The following is a 14,451-nucleotide window of genomic DNA, read 5'->3' as shown; positions in this document are numbered from 1 at the left end:
ACTATATAACCAATTTTTTTTATGTGTTTATTTAACAATATAATAAATATTTCCAACAATTTTACAAATGTATTTTTTTTTTTTTTTTTTTTTTTACATATCATCAATATTTCCCAAATGTTCCTAATTTATTTGTTTATTTATAATTTTCCAACACAAATATATTCATTTATTCATTTATTTATTTATTTATTTATTTCAGTAAGTAGCCTTGTAACAATTGGGATAAGAAGTGCCAACTGTAACGTAAGAAGTTAACATACCATTTTTTATTTATTCCAACAGACATGATGAACCACCAGAACTCTACCTACAAGTTCAAAATCTCCAACGGGGGCTTGTCTGGAAACATCCACTCGTCGGGAGGCGTATCGTACCGACAGCAGCGCACGGGGCCACACCCCTTTCAGCAGCAGCAGCCTCTAAATCTCAGCCAGGTATTTCAGTCAAGAATTTCACATCTGGTTTCATAGTTCATACAAGATTTATCCACAAAAGTAATATACTATTGCTTTGCGTAGGCTCAGCAGCACATGGCAATTGAGCGCAACGGAGGTCACCGGCGGCAGCAGGCCTACATCACCCCTACTATGGCCACCCAGGCTCAGTATTCCTTCCACAACAGCCCCACCCACACAGCTAACGTTCATCCCCACTTGGCCCCCCCTCATCTGTCCGGGCAACACCTCTACACCTACACTGGCCCCACGGCCCTGGGCTCCACCGGCACGGTGGCCCACCTGGTCGCTTCGCAGGGTTCGGCCCGTCACGCAGTCCAGCACGCCAGCTACCCGCCGGGCATCGTCCACCAGGTGCCTGTCAGCATGGGCCACCGCGTGCTGCCCTCGCCCACCCTGCACCATGGCCAGTACCAGGCCCAATTTGCGCACCAGACCTACATCAGCGCTTCTCCTGCCTCCACTGTCTACACTGGATACCCGCTGAGCCCCACCAAGATGAACCAGTACCCTTACCTCTAAAGCTGAAACACTGGAGCCCAGCCAATCGCTGCTTACCATTTCTACCCTTATCCCACCTAGAGACAGAGAGACACGCTGAAGCCTATCGACCCTTAACCCCATCCCCTCGTTCCTTTCATGCTTAAACTTGAAGACAATGAAGATGCCGATGGATAGAGGAAGTGTTTTCTCGGAGGGAACGGAAGGGTACCGAGGAGCTTTCTTTTTGATGAGTTTTATTTTGCCTTCTCAAAAGGGCCAGTTAACAATTTATTTTGTGATCTGGAGGTTTTGTTTCTCTTAAAACAGAAGTCGAAGAAGGAGTTCTTGCTTTTGTTAGTTTCTTTTACAACAAGGTCTCATCAGCAGGCCGTTTGGGAGAGACAGAGTTTCGTTCGGCGGAGATTTTGTTGGCTTTTCCCTTTCTTGAAATCATTCACCGACTGTTTGAGCCCGAGGTCAGGACGTGGATGTTTGGAATTCCTACGAGAATTTTTTTTTTGGATGAGGTGAAATACGGATATCTGCTGCTCTTCAAAGAAAAAAAAACATAACGATGGCCTTGAACTGTCTTAAACGTTTCCAAATTACTTGCGGCGAACGGTATTGTGCATACTCCGCCGCGCTCTCCGACAAAAACACCTGGAGGAATCTTCTGGAAATAGGACGACAAAACTTTCTAGTGTATTTATAGACTTTTCTTTGTTTGTGTTCACATTTAGAAAAGAAAAATACGTTTGTCATACCGTAGAACATTAGCTGGGCCCCTCTTTGTAGAATGTAGCAGTCTGCACCCGTTGATTTAATGAAGAACCTTTCTTATACCAATAGATTCTTGTTTTTCCTCTTTCAATGTGATTGCACAAAGTGGTTACAATAACATAGGCATGTTCAACATGGTAGTCGGTCGTGCGTTTGCGTGCATGTGTGCGCTCAGCACATCTGTGCGACGTATTCCTCCACAGTCTTAGGTTTATCATTGTTACCTCGTAGTGCCTTACATATATTACGACAGTTTACTTGGCTGGAAACCCTCTAGAACCAGATGCTAGTCAGAGAGTTGGCTCCTAGGTTGAACATCTTCATCGTTCTGTGTTTTTTTTTTTTAAGTTCCAGGATTAAGCATTAGCCCTAAACGTTATTTAAACGCTTCTCGTTTAGCGTGCATGAGATCTTTTACATTTACAGATACTTGCCTGGGGTAATGAACCAAAGTTGTCATTTAAAGATAAGTAACTTTTGTTCGGGATAGTGGATATAATTATATAGCGTATTTACTGTACATACCGTAGCTATGCGTTTTAGTCACCTTGCAATCAATGCGATGTCGCTGATTTTAGGCTGTATATGTCATAAAAGGGAGACTAAACGAATATTTCATGGGAAAAGCCAAGTGTCGTTCAATCATTTGGAGGCTGGGCTGCACAGTTTGTTTAAAGTTAAATAAAACATACCAGGTTTGAAGAGGTTGTCTGTTTATGGAAGGCTGGACTTGGTTCAGAAACCTGGGAGGGTTCGAGAAGGAGAGTCTTGTTAGGCGTTGGAGAGACTGAGGTGCTTGTGGATTTTGATGGGAATTGTTGGGAGAGGGAGAGGGCAAATTCCACATTTTTAATGAGAATTGCATGTTGGCTTTGAGCACGTTGGTAGATGCCGAAGGAAGCCGTGCAGCAAGATTGCACACAACACTCTGATTTAAGCGTTCGTTCGAGGTTCTACGAAGATCTGTGGTGTTTTTATTCTCACGTACACCTTGGGGTTTCAAACAGCCCCATGTTGCATGACGTATCTGCAACAACATGCACCGAAAATCTAAATTGGCTGTCTTTTTCACTGTTTGTCTTACCATAGGAATCACTTATGCTACAGGCGTCCTGTCAGTAAAGAGATAAACGAAAGTGTAGAAAACTGTGGGCCAATGCTTGTCTTTTTGCTGCTTAATTTAAGGTTCAATATGCTAGCCAATCGTTCACATTGTGTCCTAACCATGCGCTCTGTAATAAACCAATTAAAAAGAAAAGAAAAGTTTATATAGTACTACCATTGAAATGTTTGGGGTCAGTGAGATTTTGCTTTTAAAGAAATTCATATTTTTATTCAGCAAAGCATTAAATTGACCAGAAGTGACAGTAAAAACATATTATAATAATAATAAGATTTTTTAAAAATCAAACAAATGCTGTTCTTTTGAATTTTCTATTCTTCAAAGAATCCTGAAAAAATATATTAAGCAGAAAAATGTTTTCAACATTGTTAGTAGAATAAATGCACCAAATCCACATATTAGACTGATTTCTGAAGGATCATGTGTCACTAAAGACTGGAGTAATGATGCTAGTTCTTTTGTGAAATTAGTATGGAATACATTTTCAAAATATTTTACTGTATTATTAAGTAAATGCAGCCTTAGTAAGCATAAAAAAAATAAAACATTGAAAAAACATTACCAACCCCAAACTTTTGAAGAGTAGTGCACCCACAAAGAAAAGGAAAACTAAAAGTTTATTTTAAAGTTTTATAATCACTTAAGTATGGAATGGAAGGAAAACTAAATAATAAACAAAAGAAAAGAATAAGCATTCAAATCAAATTGAATTAAAATAAATAAAAAGAAAAGAAAAATGACATCCATGGGGTTTTGTATTTTGCGTAGCCTGTGGCTGTGATGATGGGCTGGGTAGCCCCGCCCACAGTGAAATCTCATTGGTCCAAAATTTTCAGACATCTTCTGGTTGGCTGTGGAGGTTATGTGCCTGGTTAGGACACAGTGTTTGTTTTATTTTTATGTTGGGCACGTCAAATATATCCCCTTCTGCCCTCACGCCACAAAACTTGCATTTGAAGTAGTTTTTACTTTGAGATGTTTCTATATTATTGTTTTATTTCATTAGGTATATTGTTTTCTCATAGAGAGTGTTGCAATAATGTTCGTGGATGTTTATTATCGTTTTATGTTATATGTCAAGCATCATTTGTTTGATTTCTGGTGGTCAATATGTAACTGTGATGTTTAATATTCATATGTGGACCCTCGTCTGGTAGGAAGCATAAGTGCTCAGCCAAGATCTCACACCAGTTACGTCGCACCCGAGCCTTCAGTTTGATGGCTTGTCAGATTGATTCGTTAGGCTGTGTGTTACGACGTAGATGTTTTGTTGTTTTTGTTGTGCATATCTTTGTTTAAGCTTAAGTTGGATGCTCATTCAAGCACACAGTTAAGAAAGGCTCCTTCGATGATACTCCCATAAAACATTCCATTCCGGAAGGAGCCATTTCTGACCGCACTGATCTGTAGTCTCCAGTCCGTCTCACCTCACAGGGAACGACCTGTACGACCAAATTGGGACTCCGCTGGCATTTAAGGAGTTTTGGTTCTTCCCACCAAAGAAATTCAGCATGTCATTGATGTGCAGACGTCTCCCTTGCTGTAATGGAGAAGGAAGAGTGAGTTTCACTGACATTTAGAAAAATAAAAACATTAATAAAAAAAGGTTAGATCAGGTCGGTGTCAGAAAGGAACCTGTAAATGGCATATTAAAACGCAAAATGGAAAAGACACAAATAATGCACTCTCAAGTTCTCTCAGATTTCAGTGCAGTTGCTTTTAACACAGTTTAATCCAGTGTTTTAATCATACGTTTTGTCAGTGTTAGTGTGGACAAAACTCCCGATTTTGGATCTAATAAGTGGATTTGTGTAATTTGTCGCATTTTTTAGAAAAAAGAAAATGTCAATGCCACACTTTATTTCATTTATTAAAGCTGCGGTGTGTAATTATTTACTCCTGAAGAGTATAAACACTGCGGCGCTTTAAAAATGGCTTCACTTTGACATGGGATCAACCAATGGTGTGAGACGGGGGCGTGGCTATCAGTTAGTCCAACCAATGGAAAATTGGGAGTGTTTCGAATACAATTCCGTCTGGTGCCACTGAAATTATACACTGCAGCTTTAAATTTCAGCTTTTGTAAGCTTTATTATTTTGGTTTTAACTAAATATTTAAGAATCACGGACATAAATTAGTGCTTCATGAATTGAATCAGTACTGCTACCTTTAAACTGGTCACTAGTACAAAATGAATGTTAAATTTGAGACTAAAATATCTGATAAATATGATTACTGTTGGATTGCTCTGGATAGTAATGCAAGACTCACTAGAATGACTTGATCTAGCATTCATTTGATCAATAATACAATGTTTTTAATTCTCATGTTTTAACTCGAATCATAGAAAACCCTACTCACTCTACAAACGTAAATTGATGAATTATGAACAAGAAGTCATAATGATGTGCTGTTGTTGTTTTTTTCTTTGAGATTCAGGCTTTGTCTGAACTGTATACGTCAATGAAGATTATGCAACCAAAATGTGCTAGAAATAAGCGTTCATGCAATTTACGATTTTGTTTTCCATCTCACGTCAAAATACTGCCTTCTCCTTTATTAACTGCACATGAAGCTTTAAGGAACCATGAATCTGTGCTGTATTGGTGATTTTTGTGAAGCCTGGGGTTTTGTTACACATTTAGCTTCATGAATCAACAACCTACAGTCAAAATCCCACGTCCGACGTTACAGGAAGCAATGGATTCAGCCACTATAAGGACTACAAAACATTCCTGAAATCTCTTGCCAGTCGAACCCCTGATAACTGTCAGATTGCTTTTAAAGCACATGATCATGAATTAACTCAAAGCTTGCAGAAATCACAATGGATTTTTGTTTATTTTCCTGTCACTGAAGTGGTCACAGTACTTCAGATTTTTTCCTCTCATCTATGGGCTGAAACAGAAGCATTAGGGGTTAAATGCACCATTGAACTTGAATGAATGTGCTAAGAGGCCAAATATGACAATACGGCCATCTCCACATGTTGTTTTAGAACCAAAAAAAAAAGCTTAACAATAATCATTATGCCCAAGAACACTCATCGCTCAACTTTTTTTTTTTTTTTTAGTGACATTACTACAAGCGTGTAAAGCGTAACCTATATCACAAATAGATGAGAAACACCAGTGAATGCAAGTGAACTTATTTGTACAGAAACGTCACTCATCACACGAGTCGCCACAGTAACCTGTTATGTAGCTGTGATGCACCGTAGCCGTTTGTGCAGCCATCGGAGACGTGAACAATTTTCTACTTGCACAGCAGTGAACATTCACAGTCAAATGTAAAAACTAAATATTTTTCTACAATGTCTCAAGACCTAAGAAAGCATCCGACCCCCCGACCCCTGATTTTTGTCGACTGCTGTATGGTTTTCTCAGTAGTGTGTATCACATTAGTTGTTGTCAAAGCTATTGTGTGCTGCAGTATTTCCAGGTATACTTCTTTGTTTATTGTCCTTTTTTTTATTTTATTATAATTATTATAATTTTGCTTTGTTTATTGGAGATTTGAAGAAGTGTGATGTCTCATTATTTCAATCTGTTAACGTAGCATTATATGTACCCTGTACCTTAGGCTAATATTAAGTATGCTATGAGAATGGATATTTTACTGGCTTTATAGAATGTTAAAATGAATATAATAATGACAATAATAAGAATGATTTAACTCCTAAAAATTGAGTACTTGCTACTAAGCGCTTGTGTTACCATTACAAATGTTGTGTGCTTCTCTTAATAATTTTCGTTGTAGAAAAAAAAACCGAGTGAATTTTATTAGGCTTCGACAACTAATGATAGCAGTGTAAATTCATGGAGGATTTTTAACAAACCTGGGGGTTATAGAAGAATATAGTTATTTTAATCGTTCTATTTACTAACTGTAGGGTGTGAAGGGGCTCGCGTCGTGGTGAACTATGTTATAGCTTGTTATTCACTGTTACTTTTGATCATTTTTCGGTCTCCAAGGTGAATCGAGTTATTAAAGGAAATTTGTATGCTCACATATGCATATTGTATATGTGTAGAAATGTAATCACACTTTGTCTTGGATTTACATTAAACTGTTAAGTCACGGCATCTGTCTTGTATTTTCATGGTGTCATTGTGAGTTTCTTTCGTGTTTAGTCCAGAGAATAATTATCTTCTGGTGGCCTCAATCTTTTTTTTCTTTTTTTTTTTGCTACACATTTACACACACTAACCAGACTATCACCAAAGACAATGCAAGTGAACCAAAAATCATCTAATAGGGAATACTGGGACTAGTTTTCACAGCAAGGGACTCTATTTCAGTATGATTTTGAGTGAAAAGTCTAAATACACAAATGTGCATCTTGGTTTTGTATGTGCGTCTGCCATACAAACGGTCATCATATTATTCATAGTATTTGAAGGTGAGAACTAATCAATTTCAAATACAGCTAAGAAAGTACAATATAAAATAATTTACATATATATCTATATATATATATATACATATCTATATATATATATATATATATATATATATATATATATATATACATATCTATATATCTATATATATATATATATATATATATATATATATATATATATATATATATGTATATGTATGTATAGATATGTATCTATACATATGGATATGTTTTTAGTAGATTACATTACTTACTAAAAAATTTTGGCATTACATTAATGCCATTAATTTTGGCATTACATTAATTTTTAGTAATGTAATCTACATTACTTATTTTAGGTAATGTATTCTGACTACTTTTTAGATTACTTTTTAGATTACTTTTGACCTAACTCGTTTATCACATTGATTTGAATATGATAATCTTGTACCATATTGATATAAAAATACAAAGAGAGAGAAAATATATTCCTATACATATGTATCTATACATATGGATATGTTTTTAGTAGATTACATTACTTACTAAAAAATTTTGGCATTACATTAATGCCATTAATTTTGGCATTACATTAATTTTTAGTAATGTAATCTACATTACTTATTTTAGGTAATGTATTCTGACTACTTTTTAGATTACTTTTTAGATTACTTTGGACCTAACTCGTTTATCACATTGATTTGAATATGATAATCTTGTACCATATTGATATAAAAATACAAAGAGAGAGAAAATATATTCCATTCTTTGTTATCATCAAGTGCATTAAATATGACATTATGTCAGGGTGTCCCAAACTGGGGCTTGTGAGTTTAATGAAAAGCGATTAATTAAATCATAAAAAAATCTAATAAATAATTTTAAAATAGAACAATCAAAATAAAACATTTACTAATTTTTTTTTTACCTGCATGTCATGTGACCATTTACCGACCATTTATTATTTATTATTATTATTGACTTGATATTATTATTGACCTAACTTATTTACTTAAAATCTAAGGGCTTACTTCAAGTAAATATATTAGGGCGAAGAGGTTTGGCTAACAAAACATTTGGGGAATCCCTGCACTGCATGTGGTTTTTACATTTAAAATAAACAAATAAGTAGAATCAATGAATTATGAATAATTCACTGCCATTGTGAGAATAACATGTAATCATTAGAAAAGTAACTGTAGTCTGATTATGAGTATTTTAAAATGTCATATAATCTAATTACAAGTACTTATCTTTTGATGAAGTAAAAAGACGCCGTTGCCCTCAGTGACCACTAGGGTGTGCTGTCACATTACCAAACTCGAATACATTCTTGTAGCGAATCGTTTAATCGTGTTCAGAATCTCGTTGGTTGTGAAAAATAAAACATGTAAGAACTTCATAAAAAATAATCTGGTTCAGGTCTCGAATATGCAGCCACACAAGATCCGGTAACAAAGCGCGTTGCAGTTAAAGCACAGACGCCGGCGGAGGTGTCAATCTAACCCGGATTACTGAAGGACGGCGAGGGGAGCCAATGACCGGAGAGCCCGTACAAGACACTCCAAATCCTGCTGTCAGGGGAGGATTTAGTGCAATCCCGAGCACAGAGCGGTTGCATCTGAGAAAGTGAGTGATGTTCAAACAGGGTCCAGACACTTATGAAAAGAAAATCCCACGTTGTGTCATGCAATCATGGAAAAAAGAAGATTTAATCCTGATCTGAAACTGGATATGGACGCTATCGACTTCAGATCGCTGTAACTCGGCTTTAAAAGGTGAGGAGTTGCTTTTCTAGGCTGTGCATGTGCTAAAAGTCTTTCTTTGCTTTAAAATAAACTGATATAAATCCGATCCAGCCGCAAGATAAAGTTACTAGACGTATGTTTTGCAACTACAAGTTAACTCGAGTTAAATGCACCATCAATCAAACATGTAACGTTATATAGACGATGTTTGCAATCATTTCTTTCAAAAAGACTCCGTTATGTGGCATACAGCAACACATCCGAAATATTAGCTCTTAGTTCCAATAGGTAATCAAGCTAGTTATAATAACACCGTGAAATCCTAAGATTACAAAGTATTTCTCTCATAACCATTACAGAACAGTTACTGCAAATCCCGACTAAATTACAAGCCTAATCCGCGTGCAACACGCGCGTTTAGCGGGGTTTTAACGCACAGTGAGTTCACGAGCCCTTGGCTTTAACTTACATTGATTCTGAAGCATGCAGTATGCTATGTCATTGTGTAAGTTTAGTCATTTGAAAAGAGCACGCTATACAACAATGTTTGGATGATTGGATCTCTGCGAGACTCGGTTCGTGTGATATTACACGATAAAGATGTCCGATTCATGAAAACGAATCGCTCTTTTGAACTGAATCTTTTTGGTGAATCGATTGAACAGGTCTAAATGATTCGTTCACGAATCTGCCGGAATCGTTCCTGCTGGTTCTTCACAGATGAGTGAAGTGATTTGTACAGGATTTGATAAATAGGGCAAAGTTCATTTAAAAGTCCATTAGGAGAAATTATATTAGTAAACGTACTAGAAATATATGACGGAGACACATACGAAACAGACTGCAACAAACAGCTGGGACTTTATAATAAACACCTATGCTATGTTAAAAGTGCCCTTACGTGTAATAAACAGCAGTAAATAACTTTACTGGAACGTTAGAGCTTATAATATGTCACGCCAGGATGGCAGGGTCCACGCGATGACGTAATTGCGCCATGACGTAACTGTCGTTCTTTGAGCTGGTTCTTTAAAACGATTTGTTTGAAAGAACCGATTCGTGAAAATGAGTCGGACAAGTTAAGGAACAAAGGAACCGTACGGTCTGCGCTCTGCACGAGCACTTCACTTGTAGTGTCACTCAGTCAGCGCGAGGCAGCATGGCAATGCATTTTAGTGGTTCAAATCTGCAGTTGTGAATTAAAATTTAGGGTTTTAGTGATATGCAAGATGTCATTTGTTCGGTTTATGATTAAATCGTTAGATATTGTTCAGGGAGTATTCATGAATTCATGCTCAAAAAGAGGACTGAAAATATGACCTAAATAACAGTGGTATTGTCTTCATCTGCTGCAGTTCACGGTGACTAGTTGAACGCGTGGATTTTCTCCTCGGATCACCTTGGACCAAACATGAGTTTCACTAAATTAAGGGTCTAATGATGGAGGGAGGTAGTCGGGTCACCGCGCGCGTGCTGCTGCTGCTGATGTTCGTCTCCATGGTGATCGCTGATTCACCTGCTGCAGGTAAGTGATGTCATGGTCTGCTTCATTTGGGATGGGTTATCAGTTTGCAACCGGTAACTGGATGAGTTTGTTGGCAAGATGATAGGAATTTAGCCTTTTGTGGGAGACCTTTAAAACTGCTGTAATGCAATGCGAAGTTTTGAGGACAATGTTTTTCTCATTAGAAATTCATCTTCACATTTTGGTTCAATTTAAAAGCAGGCCAGATTCAGAGTCAGACCTGTTTGTCAACATGTTGAGAAATGTTTTGTTCAAAATTAATGTTAACATTAAGGGCACTTTTCTTGGTTGTCTGGAACTTACTGTGCAGATGATGGGGTTTTTTCTCACTCAAAACTTAATTTAAATCTATTTCATATATAATTTAGCAGCAGATACTTTAGAACAGTGGATATAAAAGTAATTGAATACGATTTTCGAATGTCCTTTTATTTAAAATGTGTGTTGTCTAGTTTGAGTGATTGCCTCTCTCTCTCTCTCTCTCTCTCTCTCTCTCTCTCTCTCTCTCTCTCTCTCTCTCTCTCTCTCTCCAAATTTTGATGGTTTACATCTCTCTGTGGCCAATAATTCACTGGAAAAACACATTGTTGTCTGCACAAATCATGTTTATCCTCAAGTAGACATTGGATGTTGATTGGAAATCATTGATTTACAACGGTCGCGTCTGGTGTAGACACGGTGTAAGAGACTCGTATCATTCAGAATCTAAAGCTCTGAGGTGCATGATAGAAAAACTGATGATACAGTATGATGGGGTTTTTTTTTACAAGGATGGAGGCATTTCTTAGTCTTTAAAACTCTCATTTCTTAGCCTAGTCTCTCAAAATGTTTCTTTTCTATATCCTCAAAATATCTATTTTTAATTTGAAAGCAGGTCAGATCTGTTGTCAACGTAATGACGAAGCATATTAAATAAGGCTACTATTCTTTTCTTTTTTTTTTTTTGTATGGAACTTCTACATTGGCTCTTGATTTACCCTAATCCAAGTGTGTTGTCTTCGAACCAAAACAGTTCCTTCCGTTTACAGACAACTCTACAAATTAATATAATTTTTAATATCACTCATAATTTAGATAGATTACAAATTAAGCACACAGACTCATCTTGCCTGTATGTCAATTATACCCTTTCACAGTCTTAAGGGTCAAAGAACGGAGTAGACAGAGACAGAATAAGAAAGAAAATCTAGGCTACAGAAAAAAAAATCATGCTGCTAGATGCTTTTTGTTGGTAGAAAAATCTTTAGATGCAATTGGATTCATTTGAACGTTGCAGTGGTTTCTCAAGTACAAACTCAAGACTTGTGGTGCAGTTTCGCATTCATTTTTAAAAAGAAATCATGTCTATCATTCATTCAAGAAGATTCTCATAGATCAGCTATCAGAGTAAACTTGACTGCTATGCGATTCATTCCAATTACCCGTATTTTTGCTGAAAATCAAGATATTAGGAGCTTCATTGAGTAAAGTGATGTTGCATTTATATCCATTTCGGCATGTCACAAGCTGTATTAAAAAAATGGAATGGTGTTTATTTTCAGTGGTCCACTTCACTGATTCTTAAAGAGATAGTTCACCCTAAAATGAAAGTTCTGTCTAATCACCGACATGTCAGCCCAAACCTGTATGACTTTCTTTTGCAGAACACAAAAGAAGAAATTTTAAAGAACTTTTGGAACAAATCAACATTTGAGCCAATTGGTGCAACTTCCATTGTATGGACAAAAAACAGGCATTTCTCAAAATATCTATTCCACAGAAGAAAGAAAGTCATACAGTTTTCGAACGAAATGTGGCAGAAATGAAATTTTTGGATGAACTATCGCTTTAAGTCAGGCCGTCAAAACATGTTCTGAAAACCAACTAGGTAAGTCTGTTGTGGCAACAATCTCAAATTCAGAACATGAACATGGCTTCTCTGAAATAAATAAATAAAAAGTAGCCTAATTTTTGTTACCTGAAATCTTGATGTAAGAAACCCTTTAATGTTAGAGAACGTCAGAGAGCATGAGAACCTGGTTAGGTTGGGCCAGCACCTGCCACCTTCATTTAACCTGTGGATGAAAAATATATAAAGGTAGAAAATCTTTTATTTTTGTCCAGAAAATCTGTTTGCCTTGTAGATTTTTAATGGGAGTCAGGTCTACACTGAGTTTTAATCATCTTTCCCCTGGTTCTTCTGACTATCTAGGTTCAACGAGGCAGTACAGAGGTAATAATGATGCATATAGTCAATTAGGGCTGCACAATGTTGAAAAAAATTAATATATTAATATTATTTAATTTTTCTGTGATATATATTGCGATGTGGAAAGAATTCCAATTACAATTCCAAGTAATCATCCTACAATGATTGGGATGATTTTGTGTATAATCCCATGCATGGAATATAATAAACAAATTACATAGATAAATATACAAAGATACAAATGAAATAAACACTGGGGGGACGCTTTGTTTTTCATGTAGCCTAACAGTATTCAGGTACAGAAACTGAAAAATCAAATGTAAAATAACACTGCATAGTCGTCACTGTGTAATTTAAATATAATTAATGTTTGTTAAAGCTACAAAAGTGATTTTCTGGTCTTTTGTTGTTTTACTCATGCTATTGACACAGACGGCAGCAGGTTTATTAGGCTGCTGTCACTTTAAGACTTTAATGCACTGATCCAATATAATGATATCCATTTTCTTTCTCGAACTGTTTACGTTCACTTGAGATATATCCGAATGTGTGGAATGTGGATACTCGCCGAGACGGGCATTTTGATATAATTTCAGCCCTATTTGGCAGTTTGAGTGATGGTGTCATATATCAGGCACATTTATATAATGCATTATTACTAAAGCTTAGCAACTCAAATGCTTCCATCACCTTCTAACTCCATACATTTTGAAATTGCTCTGCAATTTTATACTTCATCTTGGTGTTGAGACTTAGGTCAGACAGTTTTGAATTTTTTCCTTCAAAAAAATGATCGGAAAGGTTAGTTGTAATGAACATCAAAGGCATTAAACAGATCTATAAAGGAGCTGACTGAACACGTTGCTAGTGTAGAGCAGAAAGGGGTGGTGGGTGGAGCCATCAAACTCACCCACTCATTCAGGGGGTAGTTCAATAATAAGGTGTGCTACTTTTGAATCAAAGCCTGAGGACAGTGAGTTTGTGTGTATTTGTGTGTATACATGTTCCTCAATTATTACCAATATTGAACTGCTTACTATTTTTGTAGAAACCGTGATTTAGGAATTTAGGAATTTTTGATGAATAAAAACAGCATTTATTAGAGATTACAACTGCCTGTACTGTCACTTTTGATCAATTTAATGTGTCACTGCTGAATAAAAGTATACATTTCTTAAAAATTCTTACTCAGTTTAAACTTTTGAATGGTAGTGTACAAGAATATAAATAAGATTGCAGAGAGACTGATTTGGTTACATCATTCGCAATGGGATTTTTTTGTTTAAGTCACACTTGTGACTTCTACAAGCGAATATAATCCCATAACAATTTCAGAGCTCATGGCAGATCTGTCCTAAAGTTTTAAGCATAAAAACACATTACTCTATGGAGAAGTTGAATGAGATTTTATTGTCCAGAAAAGGGCGGTCTAATTTAAATGACCAATATTTGCATATGGTTTTGAAGAAATCCTTGTCTTAAATGTCTTATCACCAATGGCAACCAGTGCATGTACTGATGTTCCTTAGACAGAGATGAGAGCACTCAGTGGACACACGATCACCCAGGTGTAACCCTACTTCTTATTCTTGTAATCGAAAAGCTCTCTCACAGAATTCACACAGGGTGTCAGAGCCCCCTGAAGAAGAGCGTTGTTGAGTTTTGGGGATTGCGAGGAGCTCATCGAAAAACTCCTGGCTAATTACAAGTGTTGCTTCGTTTACAAATGAAACCTGATCTGTGAGGGATGACAATGAGTGC

At 36.6% G+C, this 14,451-nt stretch overlaps 2 protein-coding genes across 4 annotated transcripts in view; both read left to right on the top strand.

Moving 5' to 3' along the window:
* The window catches only part of hipk2 (homeodomain interacting protein kinase 2), a 96,826-nt gene extending 89,885 nt beyond the window's left edge, over positions 1–6,941 (top strand). For both annotated transcript variants that reach the window (XM_084123730.1, XM_084123729.1), the window contains exons 14-15: positions 286–437; positions 522–6,941. In XM_084123730.1, coding sequence (XP_083979856.1) covers positions 286–437; positions 522–980 — 611 coding nt within the window. In that variant the 3' untranslated portion in view covers positions 981–6,941. The remainder of the gene's footprint in view (positions 1–285; positions 438–521) is intronic.
* A 1,879-nt stretch (positions 6,942–8,820) lies between these two features.
* Positions 8,821–14,451, top strand: part of LOC311089854 (UPF0606 protein KIAA1549) — a 55,998-nt gene continuing 50,367 nt past the window's right edge. For both annotated transcript variants that reach the window (XM_084124864.1, XM_084124863.1), the window contains exons 1-2: positions 8,821–9,007; positions 10,333–10,502. In XM_084124864.1, the coding sequence (XP_083980990.1) occupies positions 10,415–10,502 (88 nt within the window). In that variant the 5' untranslated portion in view covers positions 8,821–9,007; positions 10,333–10,414. The remainder of the gene's footprint in view (positions 9,008–10,332; positions 10,503–14,451) is intronic.

The sequence above is a fragment of the Abramis brama genome (genome assembly GCF_963993115.1).
Source record: "Abramis brama genome assembly, chromosome: 9".
In the NCBI taxonomy this organism is placed as follows: domain Eukaryota; kingdom Metazoa; phylum Chordata; class Actinopteri; order Cypriniformes; family Leuciscidae; genus Abramis; species Abramis brama.
The sequence above is the reverse complement of the archived record's forward strand: the minus strand, read 5'-3'. Positions and strand labels throughout refer to the sequence as shown.